Raw genomic sequence first — 15,505 nt, 5'->3', positions numbered from 1 at the left:
TCTATTTAGCATTCAAGGATAAGTTGAGATTGGCTTGGATATCTACCCGGACACCAGCCCCAGAGACTAGAGATCCTGCCCCAGAACCTGACATGGCCCCAGAGAGTAGAGTTCCTACCCCAGAGCCTGATCCTGCCCCAGAGCCTGACACGGCCCCAGACACTAGAGATCCTACCCCAGAGCCAGAGCCTGCCACAGCCCCAGACACTAGAGATCCCGCCCCACAGACTGATACTGCCCAACAGTCCACCTCAGAAATGGACTACCCAAACTGGGTGGGGGTACTGGCAAAAGGGATGCAGGAGATGTGCCAAGAGATGGGTCAGGTGCGCCAGGAGATATGCCAGGAGATGGGTCAGGTGCGCCAGGAGATATGCCAGGAGATGGGTCAGGTGCGCAAGGAGATGTGCCAGGAGATGGGCCAGGTGCGCCAGGAGATATGCCAGTTGCTAAGGGAATACACCTCCTCAGCTAGTGAAAAACCCTCTCCCTGCCCCAAAGAGGGTGAGTCCGATGGTGCAGCAGTGGAACCCACGGATGTTACAATCGTCCAGGCTTCAGCTGAACCACAAGGACAACCACAGCCAGCAGCAGTCGCCCCTGTGCAAAGGAGGAAGTATAAGACCAAATCAGTACGACCAGTTAATGATGATGGGCAACCAGGGCCCTCACAACCAGCAGGAGAGCCAGAGCCAGAAATCATTACTGAGTCCCTGTCGCACGACAGTCTCCGTGCTATGCGAAACGACATTGTGCGAAGGGGGCGTGAGCCTTATACCACCTGGCTGCTTCGGGTTTGGGACCTTATGGGCACAAGTGTGCAACTGGATAGTGGTGAGGCAAGGTATCTGGGATCGTTGACCCAGGACCCAGGTGTGGACCAGATATTTGTGAGGGAGCCAGGGCCTCTCTCTCTCTGGGAGCGGCTCTTAATGAGTGTGAGAGAAAGGTTCATTCACAAAGAAAGAATGCAGGAGTATCATCATAGAATGCAGTGGAAGACACTCGAGCAAGGGATCCAACAGCTAAGAGAGGTGGCAATATTAGAGGTACTCTTTGGGAAGGATGGACAGCATGATAATGACCCCGATAAAGTCAGGTGCACAGGACAGATGATGTGGAACCTGGCAAGGCTAGGGCCATCGCAATACACCACCTTCATTGCAACGATTGATGCTGACAATACCCGAGAAACAGTGGGCTCTGTTGCCAACAGGCTCAGGCATTATGACAGCATGATCAATGGCCTGCTGAAAGCTCATGTCTCTGCTGTGGTCCAGGACCTCAAAGAGGAGATGAAGGAGAAGATGGAGGAGATGAGGGAGGAGATGAGGAGGGTCAGTGTGGCACCAGTGCGAGTCACAGGCCCCCAAGTCAGAGCCCGTCGTCCCCCTGCGAGAGAGAGAGGGTACACCCCACGAGCTGAGCTGTGGTTTTTCCTGTGTGAGCATGGGGAAGACATGAGAAGGTGGGATGGGAAACCCACCTCTGCCCTGGCAGCACGGGTGCGTGAACTCAAGGAGGGAGGCACTAACCGAGGGGGTTCTGCTAAGGTGAAGGTAGCCTCAGCCTCCCGTGACCGAGCTGCCAGGCATTACAGAAGGGAGGATGATATGTCGGATCCCCTTGAAGGTACCTCGAGCATGTACGCCCAGGGAAAGAATGATAACCAGGGCTAGAGGGGCCCTGCCTCTAGCCAGGAAGAGGCACGGGAGAACCGAGTTTTCTGGACGGTGTGGATCCGATGGCCTGGTACATCAGAGCCACAAAAATATGATGCATTGGTTGATACTGGGGCACAATGTACTTTAATGCCATCGGGACATGTGGGGGCAGAACCTGTATCCATCGCTGGGGTGACCGGGGGATCACAGCAGTTGACCCTTTTGGAAGCTGAGGTGAGCCTGACTGGGAAGGAGTGGCAAAAGTATCCGATTGTGACCGGCCCAGAGGCCCCGTGTATTCTGGGCATAGACTTCCTCCGGAATGGCTACTACAAAGACCCAAAAGGACTCAGGTGGGCATTTGGGATTGCTGCTGTGGAGGCAGAGGGCATTAGGCAATTGAACACCCTGCCTGGACTATCTGAGAATCCTTCTGCAGTTGGGCTCCTGAAAGTGGAAGAGCAACGAGTGCCAATTGCCACCTCGACAGTGCACCGCCGGCAGTATCGGACAAATCGAGATGCTGTGATCCCCATCCACAAGATGATCCGCGAGCTGGAGAGTCAAGGGGTGGTCAGCAAGACCCACTCACCCTTCAACAGCCCCATCTGGCCTGTGCGCAAGTCTGACGGGGAATGGAGATTGACTGTGGACTATCGTGCCCTGAATGAAGTGACTCCACCGTTGAGCGCTGCCGTGCCAGACATGTTGGAGCTCCAGTACGAGCTGGAGTCCAAAGCAGCGAAGTGGTACGCCACTATTGACATTGCCAATGCATTCTTCTCCATTCCTCTGGCAGCAGAGTGCAGGCCTCAGTTTGCCTTCACCTGGAGGGGCGTGCAGTACACCTGGAACCGACTGCCCCAGGGGTGGAAGCACAGTCCCACCATCTGTCATGGACTGATCCAGACTGCACTAGAAAAGAGTGAGGCTCCAGAACATCTGCAGTACATTGATGACATCATTGTGTGGGGGAACACCGCAACCGAAGTGTTTGAGAAAGGAGAGAGAATAATTCAAATTCTCCTGCAAGCTGGTTTTGCCATCAAGAAGAGCAAGGTCAAGGGACCTGCCCGAGAGATCCAGTTCCTGGGAGTAAAGTGGCAAGATGGACGACGTCAGATTCCCACTGAGGTCATCAATAAGATCACAGCAATGTCTCCGCCGACCAACAAGAAGGAAACACAAGCTTTCCTAGGTGCTATAGGTTTCTGGAGGATGCACATTCCCGAGTACAGCCAGATCGTGAGTCCTCTCTACCTGGTTACCCGCAAGAAGAATGATTTCCACTGGGGCCCTGAACAGCAGCAAGCCTTCGCCCAGATCAAACAGGAAATTGCTCACGCCGTAGCCCTTGGCCCAGTCAGGACAGGACCAGAGGTGAAGAACGTGCTCTACTCTGCAGCCGGGAACAATGGTCTGTCCTGGAGCCTCTGGCAGAAGGTGCCTGGTGAGACTCGGGGCCGACCACTGGGATTCTGGAGCCGAAGCTACAGAGGATCTGAAGCCAACTACACTCCCACAGAGAAGGAAATCCTGGCAGCTTATGAAGGAGTCCAGGCTGCCTCAGAAGTAATCGGCACAGAGGCACAACTCCTCCTGGCACCCCGACTACCGGTGCTGGGGTGGATGTTCAAAGGAAAGGTTCCCTCCACGCATCACGCCACCGACGCTACTTGGAGCAAATGGATTGCCCTCATCACGCAGCGCGCCCGAATTGGAAACCCAAGTCGCCCTGGGATCTTGGAAATAATTACAAACTGGCCGGAAGGTGAGACTTTTGGGTTATCTTCTGAAGAAGAAGAGGAGCAGGTGACACGTGCCGAAGAAGCCCCACCATATAACGAGCTACCAGAGAGTGAAAGACAATACGCCCTCTTCACTGATGGTTCCTGCCGAATTGTAGGCGCTAGCCGGAAATGGAAAGCCGCTGTATGGAGCCCCACACGACAAGTTGCACAGGCCACTGAAGGAGAAGGTGGATCGAGCCAATTTGCTGAGCTCAAAGCTGTCCAATTAGCTCTGGACATAGCTGAAAGAGAGAAGTGGCCAAAGCTCTACCTCTACACTGATTCATGGATGGTAGCCAATGCTCTGTGGGGTTGGCTGGAAAGGTGGAATAAGGCAAACTGGCAGCGCAGAGGAAAACCAATCTGGGCTGCTGAAGAGTGGAAAGACATTGCCACTCGGGTAGAGAAGCTATCCGTGAAGGTCCGTCATGTAGATGCTCACATCCCCAGGAGCCGGGCTAATGAAGAACATCGTAACAACAAACAGGTAGATCAGGCTGCGAAAATAGAGGTGTCCCAGATAGACTTGGATTGGCAACATAAAGGAGAACTGTTCCTAGCTCGATGGGCCCATGATGCCTCAGGCCATCAGGGCAGAGATGCCACCTATAAGTGGGCACGAGACCGAGGGGTGGATCTAACCATGGACAGTATCTCCCAGGTTATCCATGACTGTGAGACATGCGCTGCGATCAAGCAGGCCAAGCGGGTGAAGCCTCTGTGGTATGGCGGGCGATGGTCCAAATACAAGTATGGGGAGGCCTGGCAGATTGATTACATCACACTGCCTCAAACCCGCCAAGGCAAGCGCTATGTGCTCACAATGGTAGAAGCCACCACTGGGTGGCTGGAGACCTATCCTGTGCCTCATGCTACTGCCCGGAACACCATCCTGGGCCTGGAAAAGCAAGTCCTTTGGAGGCATGGCACCCCTGAGAGAATCGAGTCTGACAATGGGACTCATTTCAAGAACAGCCTTATAAACACCTGGGCTAGAGAACATGGCATTGAGTGGGTGTACCACATCCCTTACCATGCACCAGCAGCTGGGAAGGTTGAGCGGTGTAATGGACTGCTTAAAACCACCTTGAAGGCACTGGGTGGGGGGACTTTCAAAAACTGGGAGATGCATTTAGCAAGAGCCACCTGGTTAGTTAACACTCGAGGTTCCACCAGCCGAGCAGGCCCTGCCCAATCTGAACCCCTACAAACAACAGACGGGGATAAGGTTCCAGTGGTGCACATGAGAGGTATGCTTGGAAAAACTGTTTGGGTAAAGTCTGCCTTGAGCAAAGACAAACCCATCCGTGGGGTTGTTTTTGCTCAGGGACCAGGTTGCACCTGGTGGGTGATGCAAAAAGATGGAGAGACCCGATGCTTACCTCAAGAGGACCTTGTTTTAGGGTGAACTACCCATGGCTCTGTACTTGTATCAGTATCAGCATGTATATTTGTATATAATTTGGGTAATGCATAGATTTATATGGTTAAAAAAAAAGTTAAGTTTCATGTAACATGTTAGTATGGGAAAAAATTCGGGGTGGATAATGTTGGGGTTTTAGTTTAGTCTTAGGTTTTCCTGTTAAAGGAATTTTCTCCCATATGCATGTTGCTAGGGGACAAATAGCTGTACTTAAGAAAGACAAAAAGGGGAGTGGGGCGGGCCTGGCTACTCTTTTGTCTACACCTGGGTGTGGGGACAGTTCGCTCTGAGCGTCCGGAGAGAGAAGCTGCAGAGAAAGGAGCTGCTGCTTCTTTCTTTTTGGCCGTTCTTTCTTCCTGCTGGAAGCAACGCCGGGACCCCAAAAGCCGCTTTTCCCTGCCCTGCTGGAGACCGAGCTGTGGCTGTCCTGCTCCGCTGCTGCTTCGAGCTTTCGCTACGCTGTAGCCCTGCTCGCCCTGCCTGCCTGGGCCTCCGTGGTTTTTTCCCATCTGGATACATCTCGTCTGCCACCCGGGATTTGCGTTCGTCCCTGCCATTCCAGCCTGCTGTTCCTGAAAGTCCGGGATCGGCTGCCCAGGGGTTTGTGAAGCCTTTGTTCCATCCCTTCCCGGGATCCCGGGGCACCGGTGCCGCGTGCTCCCCGAGCTCGCTCCGGAGCGCCCCCTGCAGCCGCGGGGGAACCATCGCACCTGCCCTGCTCACCGGGAGCCGCCAGCGCCCCTGCCGGCTGCGAGCGGAACTGCACCCGAGGGGAAAGGGCCTGACAGCCGAGAAGGCTGGCACTGGGTTTGTGATTGCTGTTACTGCCAGAGTTGTTGTTGTTTTGTTTGACTGGTTATATACATATATATATATATAGAGTAAAGAACTGTTATTCCTATTTCCCACACCTTTGCCTAAAGGCCCTTGATTTCAAAATATAATAACTTGGAGGGAAAAGGGGTTATATCTGCCACTTCAAGGGGGGCCTCTGCCTTCCTTAGCAGACACCTGTCTTTCAAAACCGAGACAGTCAGTCATATCGGTTGTGTTTCTTAAGAATAACTCTGTTAGGACAAAGCATTTCCTAACACTGCTGTTGAATGATAAGGATAATTTGTTTTATTTACTTAAAATTATGTATGTTTACGCTGTACTAATCAGTAAGTCTGAAAGCTGAAATACAGATAACCAAATCTGGTTTTTTATACAGCTACCTTTCATAGACTGTTGGATAAAGTAGAACTTGCTATTATGTGAAAATACTTCTGGGAGGAAGTTCTTGAGTCTTATTGCCCTGATGCAGATTACTGTGACCAGATTTTCTTCCCTGAAGTTGATCTGTGTAAAACGAAATCTCACTTGCATGGCAAGAAAACACTTGATGCTGAATGCTGTTTTGCTAAGACAATATGTGAATTTATAGGGCACTCTGTTTTCCAGATGTAAAATTACGTAAACCTTTTCAGAGATAAAGCATTGCTCTTGGAAGCAGCAATGGAGTGGTTTTATACAGCTAATATGTGTAAATGTCAGAATTCCTATTGAATCAAGTGTTACAGGTGTAGGGCTTTTCTTTAGCCTGCCTTCTATATCCATCTTCGATATATTACAGGAAAGAATAATTTCAGTTAAAAGGCTGAAAAATGCGTGGGAGTGGTGCTGTAGCATTTCAGGGGCTGTGGCAGTACTTGAGTGCAGCTGGCAGGTCCATCTGGCCCATGGAGCAAACCTGACAGAGCCCATGTGCAGCAGTGAGTTGGCTTCTGCCACCTCTGCCTCCTCTGCCTTCTAGGACCCTGCCCATGCTAGATCCTAGCACACACCTGCACTCAGTAAAGTATTGCATTGCACTTCTTTTTATAGATGAGCAGTTTCTCATTCCAGACCATCAGTTCCACTGGCCTTCAGTGGCACTGCAGGCTTCTGCCAGCCCTGTCTGCTCTGCGAGTTCCAAGTATTGGAATAGATGAATTTTCTACTGCCAGCCTGACATGTAATTTGAATTTTGTTAGGAAAGATGAGCAATACCCTTTGTTAAGGAAGATTTCAAATCTTCTTTTTCAAGTCAACCTCTTCTTCAAAGAAGTTCCCAGCTCTGTGTTTAAGAAGTAGCAGGATATGGGTGATTGTTGTTGGTTTTGGTGGGGGTTTTTTTGTTTGGTTGGTTTTGGAGGGTTGTTTGTTTGTTTGGGGTTTTTTTGAGTTTTTTATTGGTTGGTTGCTTTTGTGGTTGGTTTTTTTAAGCCTTCTAATGAAACTTAGAATACTTTGTAGAAATGCTGAGGTCAAAGACATGTCTGCTTGTTAGAAGGGTCTGTTGGGTCAAAACTAACAAAAAGCTTTTAAAATCTCAGGAAAAAAAAAACCAAACTCCAAAGCAGTGATTTTTCTGCTTTTTTTTTTTTCCTGTCCAGTGAGCATGACTGCTGTCTAATAATTTGAGACAAAGAAAGACAAAACCTCACTAATTTTATAAGCTGAATTCTCTTGCAAGCTGCTTAGCTGTCGTTTTTTGGAAACACGTGTGGATTGTACCATATAGTGTTTAGTTTGTATAATTTAATGTGAGGTATGGGATGATGATGCTGGAGTGGGAATAACAGCTAATGCATCTCTATGGGAAGAGAAGGAAAAGCACTGAACGTCTCAGATGAAAGGCAGATGTGTACGCGTGCTTTTCTGGAGTCATTTCAGGAGGGTTGGGAATAGGTCCCCCTGGAAGGGTTGGCTCTGTGCTGTCCTTGCCACTGCCCTCTGAGGCGCTGCTTGGGATGCTTGGCAGGAGAAGGCTCTTGCTGACATACGGAGTTGTGTGCTTGGCTTTTTGCTTGGACAGACAGGTTCTTTCCTTTGAAAAGGTTTAACTGTGGGAGTTTTGACCCATTTCTCAGGACATCCAAAAAATTTTAGTGAAGTTAACTTTCCTGTGTACATATGTTTTGGATGAGATTACGTGCATTAAGACCCCTGCTTGTGCTTCAGACATTGTATCCCATTGGGTCTTCTGTAGCGTAAGTTGTTGGGAAACATAAAGCCAAAACCAGTGCTGGGATAGGTATACTGAATTGACAGCCCTGATTATCTACTATTTGTCCTAGGACTATTAAGATTTTTCTGGGGTTTGTGGGGGGTTTTGTTTGTTTTATTTTAATTATTGCTAATACGAGTAACTTCTGAGTTAAGTAGGTCAGCTATACCAAAATAACAAAACAAATTCAGTAATTGTTTTTGAGTTTTGTGGCAGTAAATTGGTTGAGCATCTGCTCAGAAACAAGCCTCTTCTGCTTTTACTCATCCTTAGAGCAAATTTAGACTGTTTCTGTTTAAAACCAGCAAGCAATGTCCAGCAAGTTAGACAATTGTAATCATAAATCCCTGCAAAAATCTGTGTTTAGTGAGCATAAAGTAGATGAGCGGGGAAAATTTGCTCTGCATCACTCTTTCAAAAAAGGAGCCAGACTCTTCAAAACAGATTTGTGTACATTGTCAGCACAGAGACAAATTTTTGCTGGTTTAACTGCCTTCCCTGATATTTGTACAGATATACTGATAGGAAACTATGAGGTTTTATGAACATCCTTGATTGGCAAGGAATAGTTTGCTTGTTAGGTTTTTTTTTTTTTGAGCTCACAGCTGTCTGGTGTTAGCAACATGAGCAGCCTTTTATGCAAGCACCACTTGAACTATGCCAGTGCCTGAGCGAGAGTTTTTAGCAGTTTCACAGAGATACTGTATGTATGCAATCAGAGCCTACCATTTAACTAGAGTTTGTTATCACAGAATGGTTGATGTTGGATGGGACCTCTAGAGATCACCTAGTTATACTTGGGATGACTCAGAGATGCGCTGCACATTTTAACATTCACCACAGTTTTCTCAAATTACTCCACATGTACTCAGCACACGAAAAGGAGACTCAACTCTCATCGTGCATTGACAAGCAATTAACTCAAATTTTTTTGTGGACATGAAGGGCTAAAACAGAACTGCATATTCTTGGGGTACATGAGGACTTCATAGCCAAGGTCCTGCCTGTTTGCTTCATGGTATTTTTTATCTGTTAGCAGAAGTCATGTAGGAGCGGTCTCCAGGGAGATTTTGTGCAGATCCTTTGTGCCATGCTGAGTTATCTTCTCAGAAAATGGATTGTCAGTTAGGGGATGGCTGGTATGTAATAACAGGCCATTAGTCATGTCTGTTGGTCCATAATGTGACCTACTTTTGATAAAAATGAGTGACAAAAGGGACTGATTTAAGCTGTGATTAACCAAGATTTTTTAGGAAAGTGTGAAATATGTACTGGCTTAGCTTTTCTTACTTGCACTAATGAAAATTTCTGAGTGGGCTTCTGTATTAAAGTCAGTCACAAAATAAAGTTGCTTAAGTGAGGGAAGAAACTTTCTGTGCTTAAAATACTGCAAGGATAAAAAAAAGGGTTTACTAAGTTGTGTGATATAATGTACCTAAATGGAAAAAAAAAAATCTAAACTTACTTTGCGAGTTATTGCTGAGTTTGAGACCTGGTAAGACTCTTGCAGATCCTTCCCTCTGATGGTAACTTATTTTAGATATGCCCATTTTAAGTGCAGAAGTGTAAAACACCCTTTTTCCTTTGTATCAATCACCCTTGTTTTGATTTAGGTTCTGTTGAATGGATAATCTTATCCTTTTGCAAAAATAATTGATTAACATATATCACTTAGCTAAGACTGTCAATTATTTGAAGACTGGTGTTTCTTAAATTGATGGTTTAGAAGAAGCCATTATTTTCGTTGTGTCTCCCCATATGTTATAAAGAGCGTGAATTACATGAATAATTCATATTCAGTGAAGTTAACTTTCCTGTGTACATATGTTTTGGATGAGATTACGTGCATTAAGACCCCTGCTTGTGCTACAGACATTATATCCCATTGGGTCTTCTGTAGCGTAAGTTGCTGGGAAACATAAAGCCAAAACCAGTGCTGGGATAGGTATACTGAATTGACAGCCCCGATTATCTACTATTTGTTCTAGGACTATTAAGATTAGCCCTGTTAGCTTAATTTTTGTTTGTTTGGTTGGGTTTTTTTGGCCCTCTTTGGAAAGCCTTGTTAATTCTTGCAGACTTTTTAGGCTGTTTAAAAAATCCCAAACCCGTAATCCCTAATTACCTGCTGTGGGCTCTGTGGTGGTATAAATATCTTCAGAGCTGCTGAGAAACTGTCAGACATGAATTTGCTAAAGGGCAAAAATGGCAGATGTCCTGCTGGTGTGAAAACACTACATTCACATGCTATCAGAGGGCCCTACAGGCACATTCCCAGCGCCCCAGATGACTAAGACTTACTATCTGTGTCTGGCCAGATGCAGGGCAAAGATTACATGTTACAAGTAGGGCTGTTTGATCTGTAGTAAGAAAAAAAAAGATGATTTTACTTTTCTTCTCATCCTTCATGTGATACTTAAAAAATCCTACTTATTTAATGCAGACTTTGCAAGTGCAAATGAACATCTTCCTCCAGGGATTGTGAGGGGTAACATTTCAAATTAATTCTGAAAGGATGGGGGTTTGTTTTCCCCAGTGTTGGTGGTCAGGTGGGATTGTTTCCCTCACGAAGTACTGCACCTGCCTGGGGAAACCCAAAATGGTACTTGATTAAATTGATATACTTGTGGTGAAAATGATGTTTCTTTTTATACCCTGGAAGAGGTGGGGGATCATTTTGCAAAGGGTTTTCTGACCCCCTTCTAGAGACAAACTGATCTCTGAGTTTGGGCTGGAGTAGGAGGCCTCACTGTTGTAAATAAGTGAATTGAGAAGGACAGGATTGAAAATGCCGAGCAGTGCCTGCTTTGAGAGCGTACGGGGCACTCAGATATGGCCTTCGGGCACACGCTGGGCTGTGTGCGCCTGCAAAGGCTCAGTGCTTTCCACACCAGTGCTCTGCAGTAACCCACCTTATCTGAACCGCCTGACTGTGGGCTTTTTGGTTTGGTTTGGTTTTTAAATGTGGCTTTCATCTGTGAATGAGGAACCTGCCTTTTAAAAGGTTCTTGAATTCTGATTTTAATTCCCTTGTTTGTGTTAGTCTTTCATTTCCAGATCCAGAATAGATGGGACTGCATTCAGCAAAAATGTGTTTGTCCTTTAATTTCTGTGTAATCAAATAGCAGCTTTCAATTCAGCAGTACTGAAATCCATTGAAAAAGAGATTTTAGTGTGGTGTTTGTTCAGATTTCCATGTTTTAACGAGAAAAGCTGGCAATATACTCAATTCTGCTGTCCTTACTCTTTCACAATAGTTACTCCCTCTTAATTGCAGTACCTTATGCAATAAAGAGTCCCATGGGTTTCACTAAGACTGTTTAGGGAATTGAATACCACAGTGTTAGCAGAAATGGAAAAAATGAGTAGTGCTTTCAAGAAATGCAGCATTTGGCAAAACACTCATAGTTTGTACATGTATCAAACATTAATTCTGGTTTTTTACTTATGAATCAATTTAAATTATTACAGAAAAATAGCATGTTAATGATGTTTTTTATGACACCTAGTGTGACATTTGTGATCCTACTAAATGAATTCTACTTTAAAATTTTATTGTAGCCTTGAAAAATAATTCTTATACTGTAAAGTATAGCTTGAATTGATTACGTTTTTAAATGAAAAATAAAAAACACCTCGTATTTTACAAGTTTCACCAGAAGTAATCATGTGGACGAGGCTTGGCTCATACATACTTGAATCAGTGGTCAAACCTGCTCAGTATTGCAGGTATATAAAATGTTTCGCTTAAAACTACTTTGTTTCTCTTGAGTATCCTAGTAGGACCTTTGTGGGTTTTTTTTAGCTTTCCCTGTCCCTTCATCGCAGACATAGCTGGCCAAGATAATCCTGTGTCTTGCAGCTGTGTACCCTGTACATGTCCTGGCTGTTCTTTGCTGTCCTTGTGGACCAGCTCTGCTTTAAGTCACATGCCCATTCCTCCCATGCATGTGAAAAACATAAGCAGCAAAGGCAGAAAAGCTCAGGTTTGTGTTTAGAAAATGTGTTTTGTTTTAGGTAATGACTATAACATCAATATTACAATTTTTTTAAAAAAGGAACACTGGGGCTGTGCTTTGTTCTGGATTTATCTAGGCTGTTCATTAACATGGCACGTAATTTTAAGAATGTAATTTAAGCAAACCCAGATGGTTTGCTTAGATTTAAATGAGGATCGGCTCAGCATGAAACTTGTTGGAATTGCTTCTTGTTGATTTTTTTTTTCTAACTGGGACTTTTTATCTGTTTTTTTTTCTTTTAAATTAGCATGTTTAGGGAACTGCCTTTCTATTGGAGTTATATTATGGCTATCACAATCCTTCACGCAGGAGAAGGAGAAAAGCAAAACAGAAGTCGAAAGATGTATTTTATTAAAATAATAAGCAAACAAAACAACAGCAAAAACCCCAAGCAAACAAACAAACCCCCCACCAATACAAACACCCCCCCCCCACACACAACTAAACAAAAAAACCCCATACCCTCCAAATAAACACAAAACTCCCGAATCATGTGTTACTTCAGAGGAGACTGACTTAACAAGTGCACAGAAAATCCATCTGAAACAATTTTTATTTTGATTTTTGTGTTTATTTTATGACTGTTTCTTGATCTTGCTGTTGATGGTGGAGGCTGAGCCTGGGTTCCTCTGTGAATGCATGAAACTGCTGCTGCTGCAGTTGTCTTCTCTTTCTTTTGTTTTCACTCTGCCTACAGCATTCCTCTGCTCCTCTACTTTTAAATGTTTCCTTTTATTGCTTTGTAAAATTAGCTTTTACACTGATTGACATCGCCTTTATTGTCTCCTTAAGGATTGACTCTTGTCTGGCTTTATTGCTTGCTCTTCAGGAAATTGTTTTTATTGTCTTTAAATTGTCTTTAATAATGAAGACTTGAACTTCTGGGTGTTTTTCAGCTCTTTGATACAAAAGAAGGACATAGATGCTAATATTCTGAGCCCCGCTGTTACATGATGAAGTGTTTTAGAACTCCTTAGAGTTGTAAACTAAACTTCTGAAATCAAACTCTGTTGGCTTCTTCATCTATATTTTTGGTTATCAGCTAACAGCGATGGCCCGGACTGGTTTGGTTATGTCTGTGTTGAACTAAAGAATACAATTCTCACTTCCTCTGTCAGCTTATACTTTAACTAATGTACAACTTTCCAGTGTGGCTCAATTATACTGTATTTAAATCTAACATGCACAAAGCTTACATGCTTCTCTTTCATGAGCAGAAGACTGGACTGCCTTCTTGAGCTTAGCAGTGAAATTGATTTCGTCAAATGTCTTAACTCTAAACCAGGGGATTTACACCTGATGCAGTGCCTTTAATTGAGGTGATGCTATAGAGATAGTGTGATGGTTGCAATCTGCAATCAATTTAGATTGCCACCAAACTTTTGCAGAATGTAAGGGGGTTTTTCTTCTGTAACACACTAGGAACAAATAGTAAGATCATTGATACATTGCATGTCTTTTTGGATATTTGTCTTCTCACTCTCAAACTGTCATCAACATTATTTCAGGCTGTAGAATTGCCTTTCATAAGGGAATAGTGTCAGTGTATCAAGAAGTTTTCTCTAGGACAACAAGGTGGTCTGGCATCACCCATCTTTCTTTACCAAATGCTATTGCTGTAACCACTGTAACATTGCCTAGGAATTAATTCCCTTTAATTAGCTGTGCTGTCTTAAAAATGGCAGAAACAGCAGTTGTAGCTCATAACAGTGCTTATAATGGGGCTCGTGTGCAGGTTGGAATTCAGTGATTTTTAATAACTTGTGGTCATTCAGCTGGATAAATGTGGAACTACTTAAGTACCAAGTGTTGTTTTGGTCCTTGTTGACAAATGAAGTTTTAGGAAACAGAAGCCTTTTAAGTCAAATCAAGTTTTATAGTTCAAAGATGGCAGAAGTTCATAGTGTTCATATATGAATGTGATACCTATACATAGTTTGTAGCTTTCATGGGAATTCCAGATTTGGGCTCATAGTTACAAATAATTTAATTTTTCATGAGTAGAGTAGTGGTCTTCGAGTAACGTAATGTAAACTATGCAATACAACCCTAAAATGTATCAGAGAATTTATGGATTAGTGTTAGGATTTGGGATGGCCTCCTATTTTCGCAGAAGAGTTTGGAGGGCAGAGCATTGCTTGTGTCTCTGTACCATGTAAATTTTATGCTTTTAGAAAATTGTATTGACTGGGCAGCTTAAGTGCTTGCTGCCTTTCAGGATTCTGAAATTCCATTGTGCCAAAGGAGTCCTGAGGCAGTAGCTACTTTGGAAACTGATTTACAAAAACAGCTGTGTTTGGAGGATAATATTAGATGCTTCTCATCTCTACAAGCTGCCCTGCTTTTTTCATTAGTTGGTGCTTCTCTAGGAGGCATTCCTCTCATGCTTTTGTTCTAATCTCTTTCTTCACAATATGAAAGGAAATCCGCTGTTTCATGTGTTCTGCGGAGTTCCTTTCATCCTTCAAAATGATGTTACTTACTTCGCGATGTAATTGCCTACATGAGCTTGCTTTTGAGCTGTTAAACTAAGTATTGTTTTTGTTGGCAGGTTATAGTGTTTGCTCATTTCCCACGTCACTGATTGATAACAGTAATGAAGTAACTAACTGAAGGATTTCACCTGTTTTCTTCTTTCATTTTTCTGTTTCTCACAGGTTCATTGCTAAACCATGTGCCTTAGGCCTTAAAGTCCAAGCCAATGGACCACAGAAAGCTCAACCTAATGCTATCCTGGAAAAGGTTTTCACAGCTATTACAAAGGTAGAGTGTCTAACTAAAATATTTACCTTATGAAGTGGGATGTGGCACTGTAAACTATGTCTGAACAAAGCAAAGCTAACAGATAAATGCAGTGCTGCATTTTTACACCTAAAATCAGAAATGCAAATATTGGGGATGTCATTAGTATGCCAACTTGACCAGTTGTGTATCCCTTTGTAACGTCTCCTGTAAGCTTTCAATCAAAAAAATTGTCACAGAAACACTTTGTAGATGCCATATGGCCACCAACTTTTTTTTGCTTCTTATCTGTTAGAAGTTCTTGCAAAATTGTCGGGGCTTTTTGAAAAAAAAGAAAGAGCTCATTGTTAGCCAGTAATATTGATACTGAGTTTTCCATCAAACTTCAAATCTACTCCTTCTAGGGGAACTGCCTGTCTTGCTGGTGTCCCAGCTACAGGAGAACGAGATAGAAAGGTGGAAGAAACTGATTGAAAAATGTTTTATTTAGAGTTTGCATATCTTTTTGTACAAGTTTTTCCCTCACAACTTACCTATCTGTCTCTACATCTCTCACCATATGACATCTCAACTAAACCTGTATGTTGTTCTGTCCATGCTTTTCAAGCATGCCAAATTTTCCTGCAGGAGCTTTCCAATCCCACCTTAGCTCCAGGCTGCAGCTGGGCACCAGTGTAAACTTCAGAGTATTAAAGTCATAAAGGGCAAAATTGGGTTCAGTGTCACAGAGAGTGAAATATGCTGTGGATCTGTCTTGCTTGTGTGTCCTACACTACCCAGAGATCACCATGGCACTTGGTGTGACTTTTGTCCTGTTTTCAGGGAGGGAATTGCAT

The 15,505-nt window shown here is 44.3% G+C and overlaps 1 protein-coding gene across 2 annotated transcripts in view; it reads left to right on the top strand.

Annotated features, from left to right (window-relative positions):
- The window catches only part of CERS6 (ceramide synthase 6), a 119,962-nt gene that overhangs the window by 29,032 nt on the left and 75,425 nt on the right, over positions 1–15,505 (top strand). For both annotated transcript variants that reach the window (XM_048308829.1, XM_048308828.1), the window contains exon 2: positions 14,585–14,690. In XM_048308829.1, the coding sequence (XP_048164786.1) occupies positions 14,585–14,690 (106 nt within the window). The remainder of the gene's footprint in view (positions 1–14,584; positions 14,691–15,505) is intronic.

The sequence above is a fragment of the Corvus hawaiiensis genome, chromosome 7 (genome assembly GCF_020740725.1).
Source record: "Corvus hawaiiensis isolate bCorHaw1 chromosome 7, bCorHaw1.pri.cur, whole genome shotgun sequence".
NCBI lineage: Eukaryota > Metazoa > Chordata > Aves > Passeriformes > Corvidae > Corvus > Corvus hawaiiensis.
Note: the sequence above shows the minus strand (reverse complement) of the source record. Positions and strands in the feature narration are given on the sequence as shown.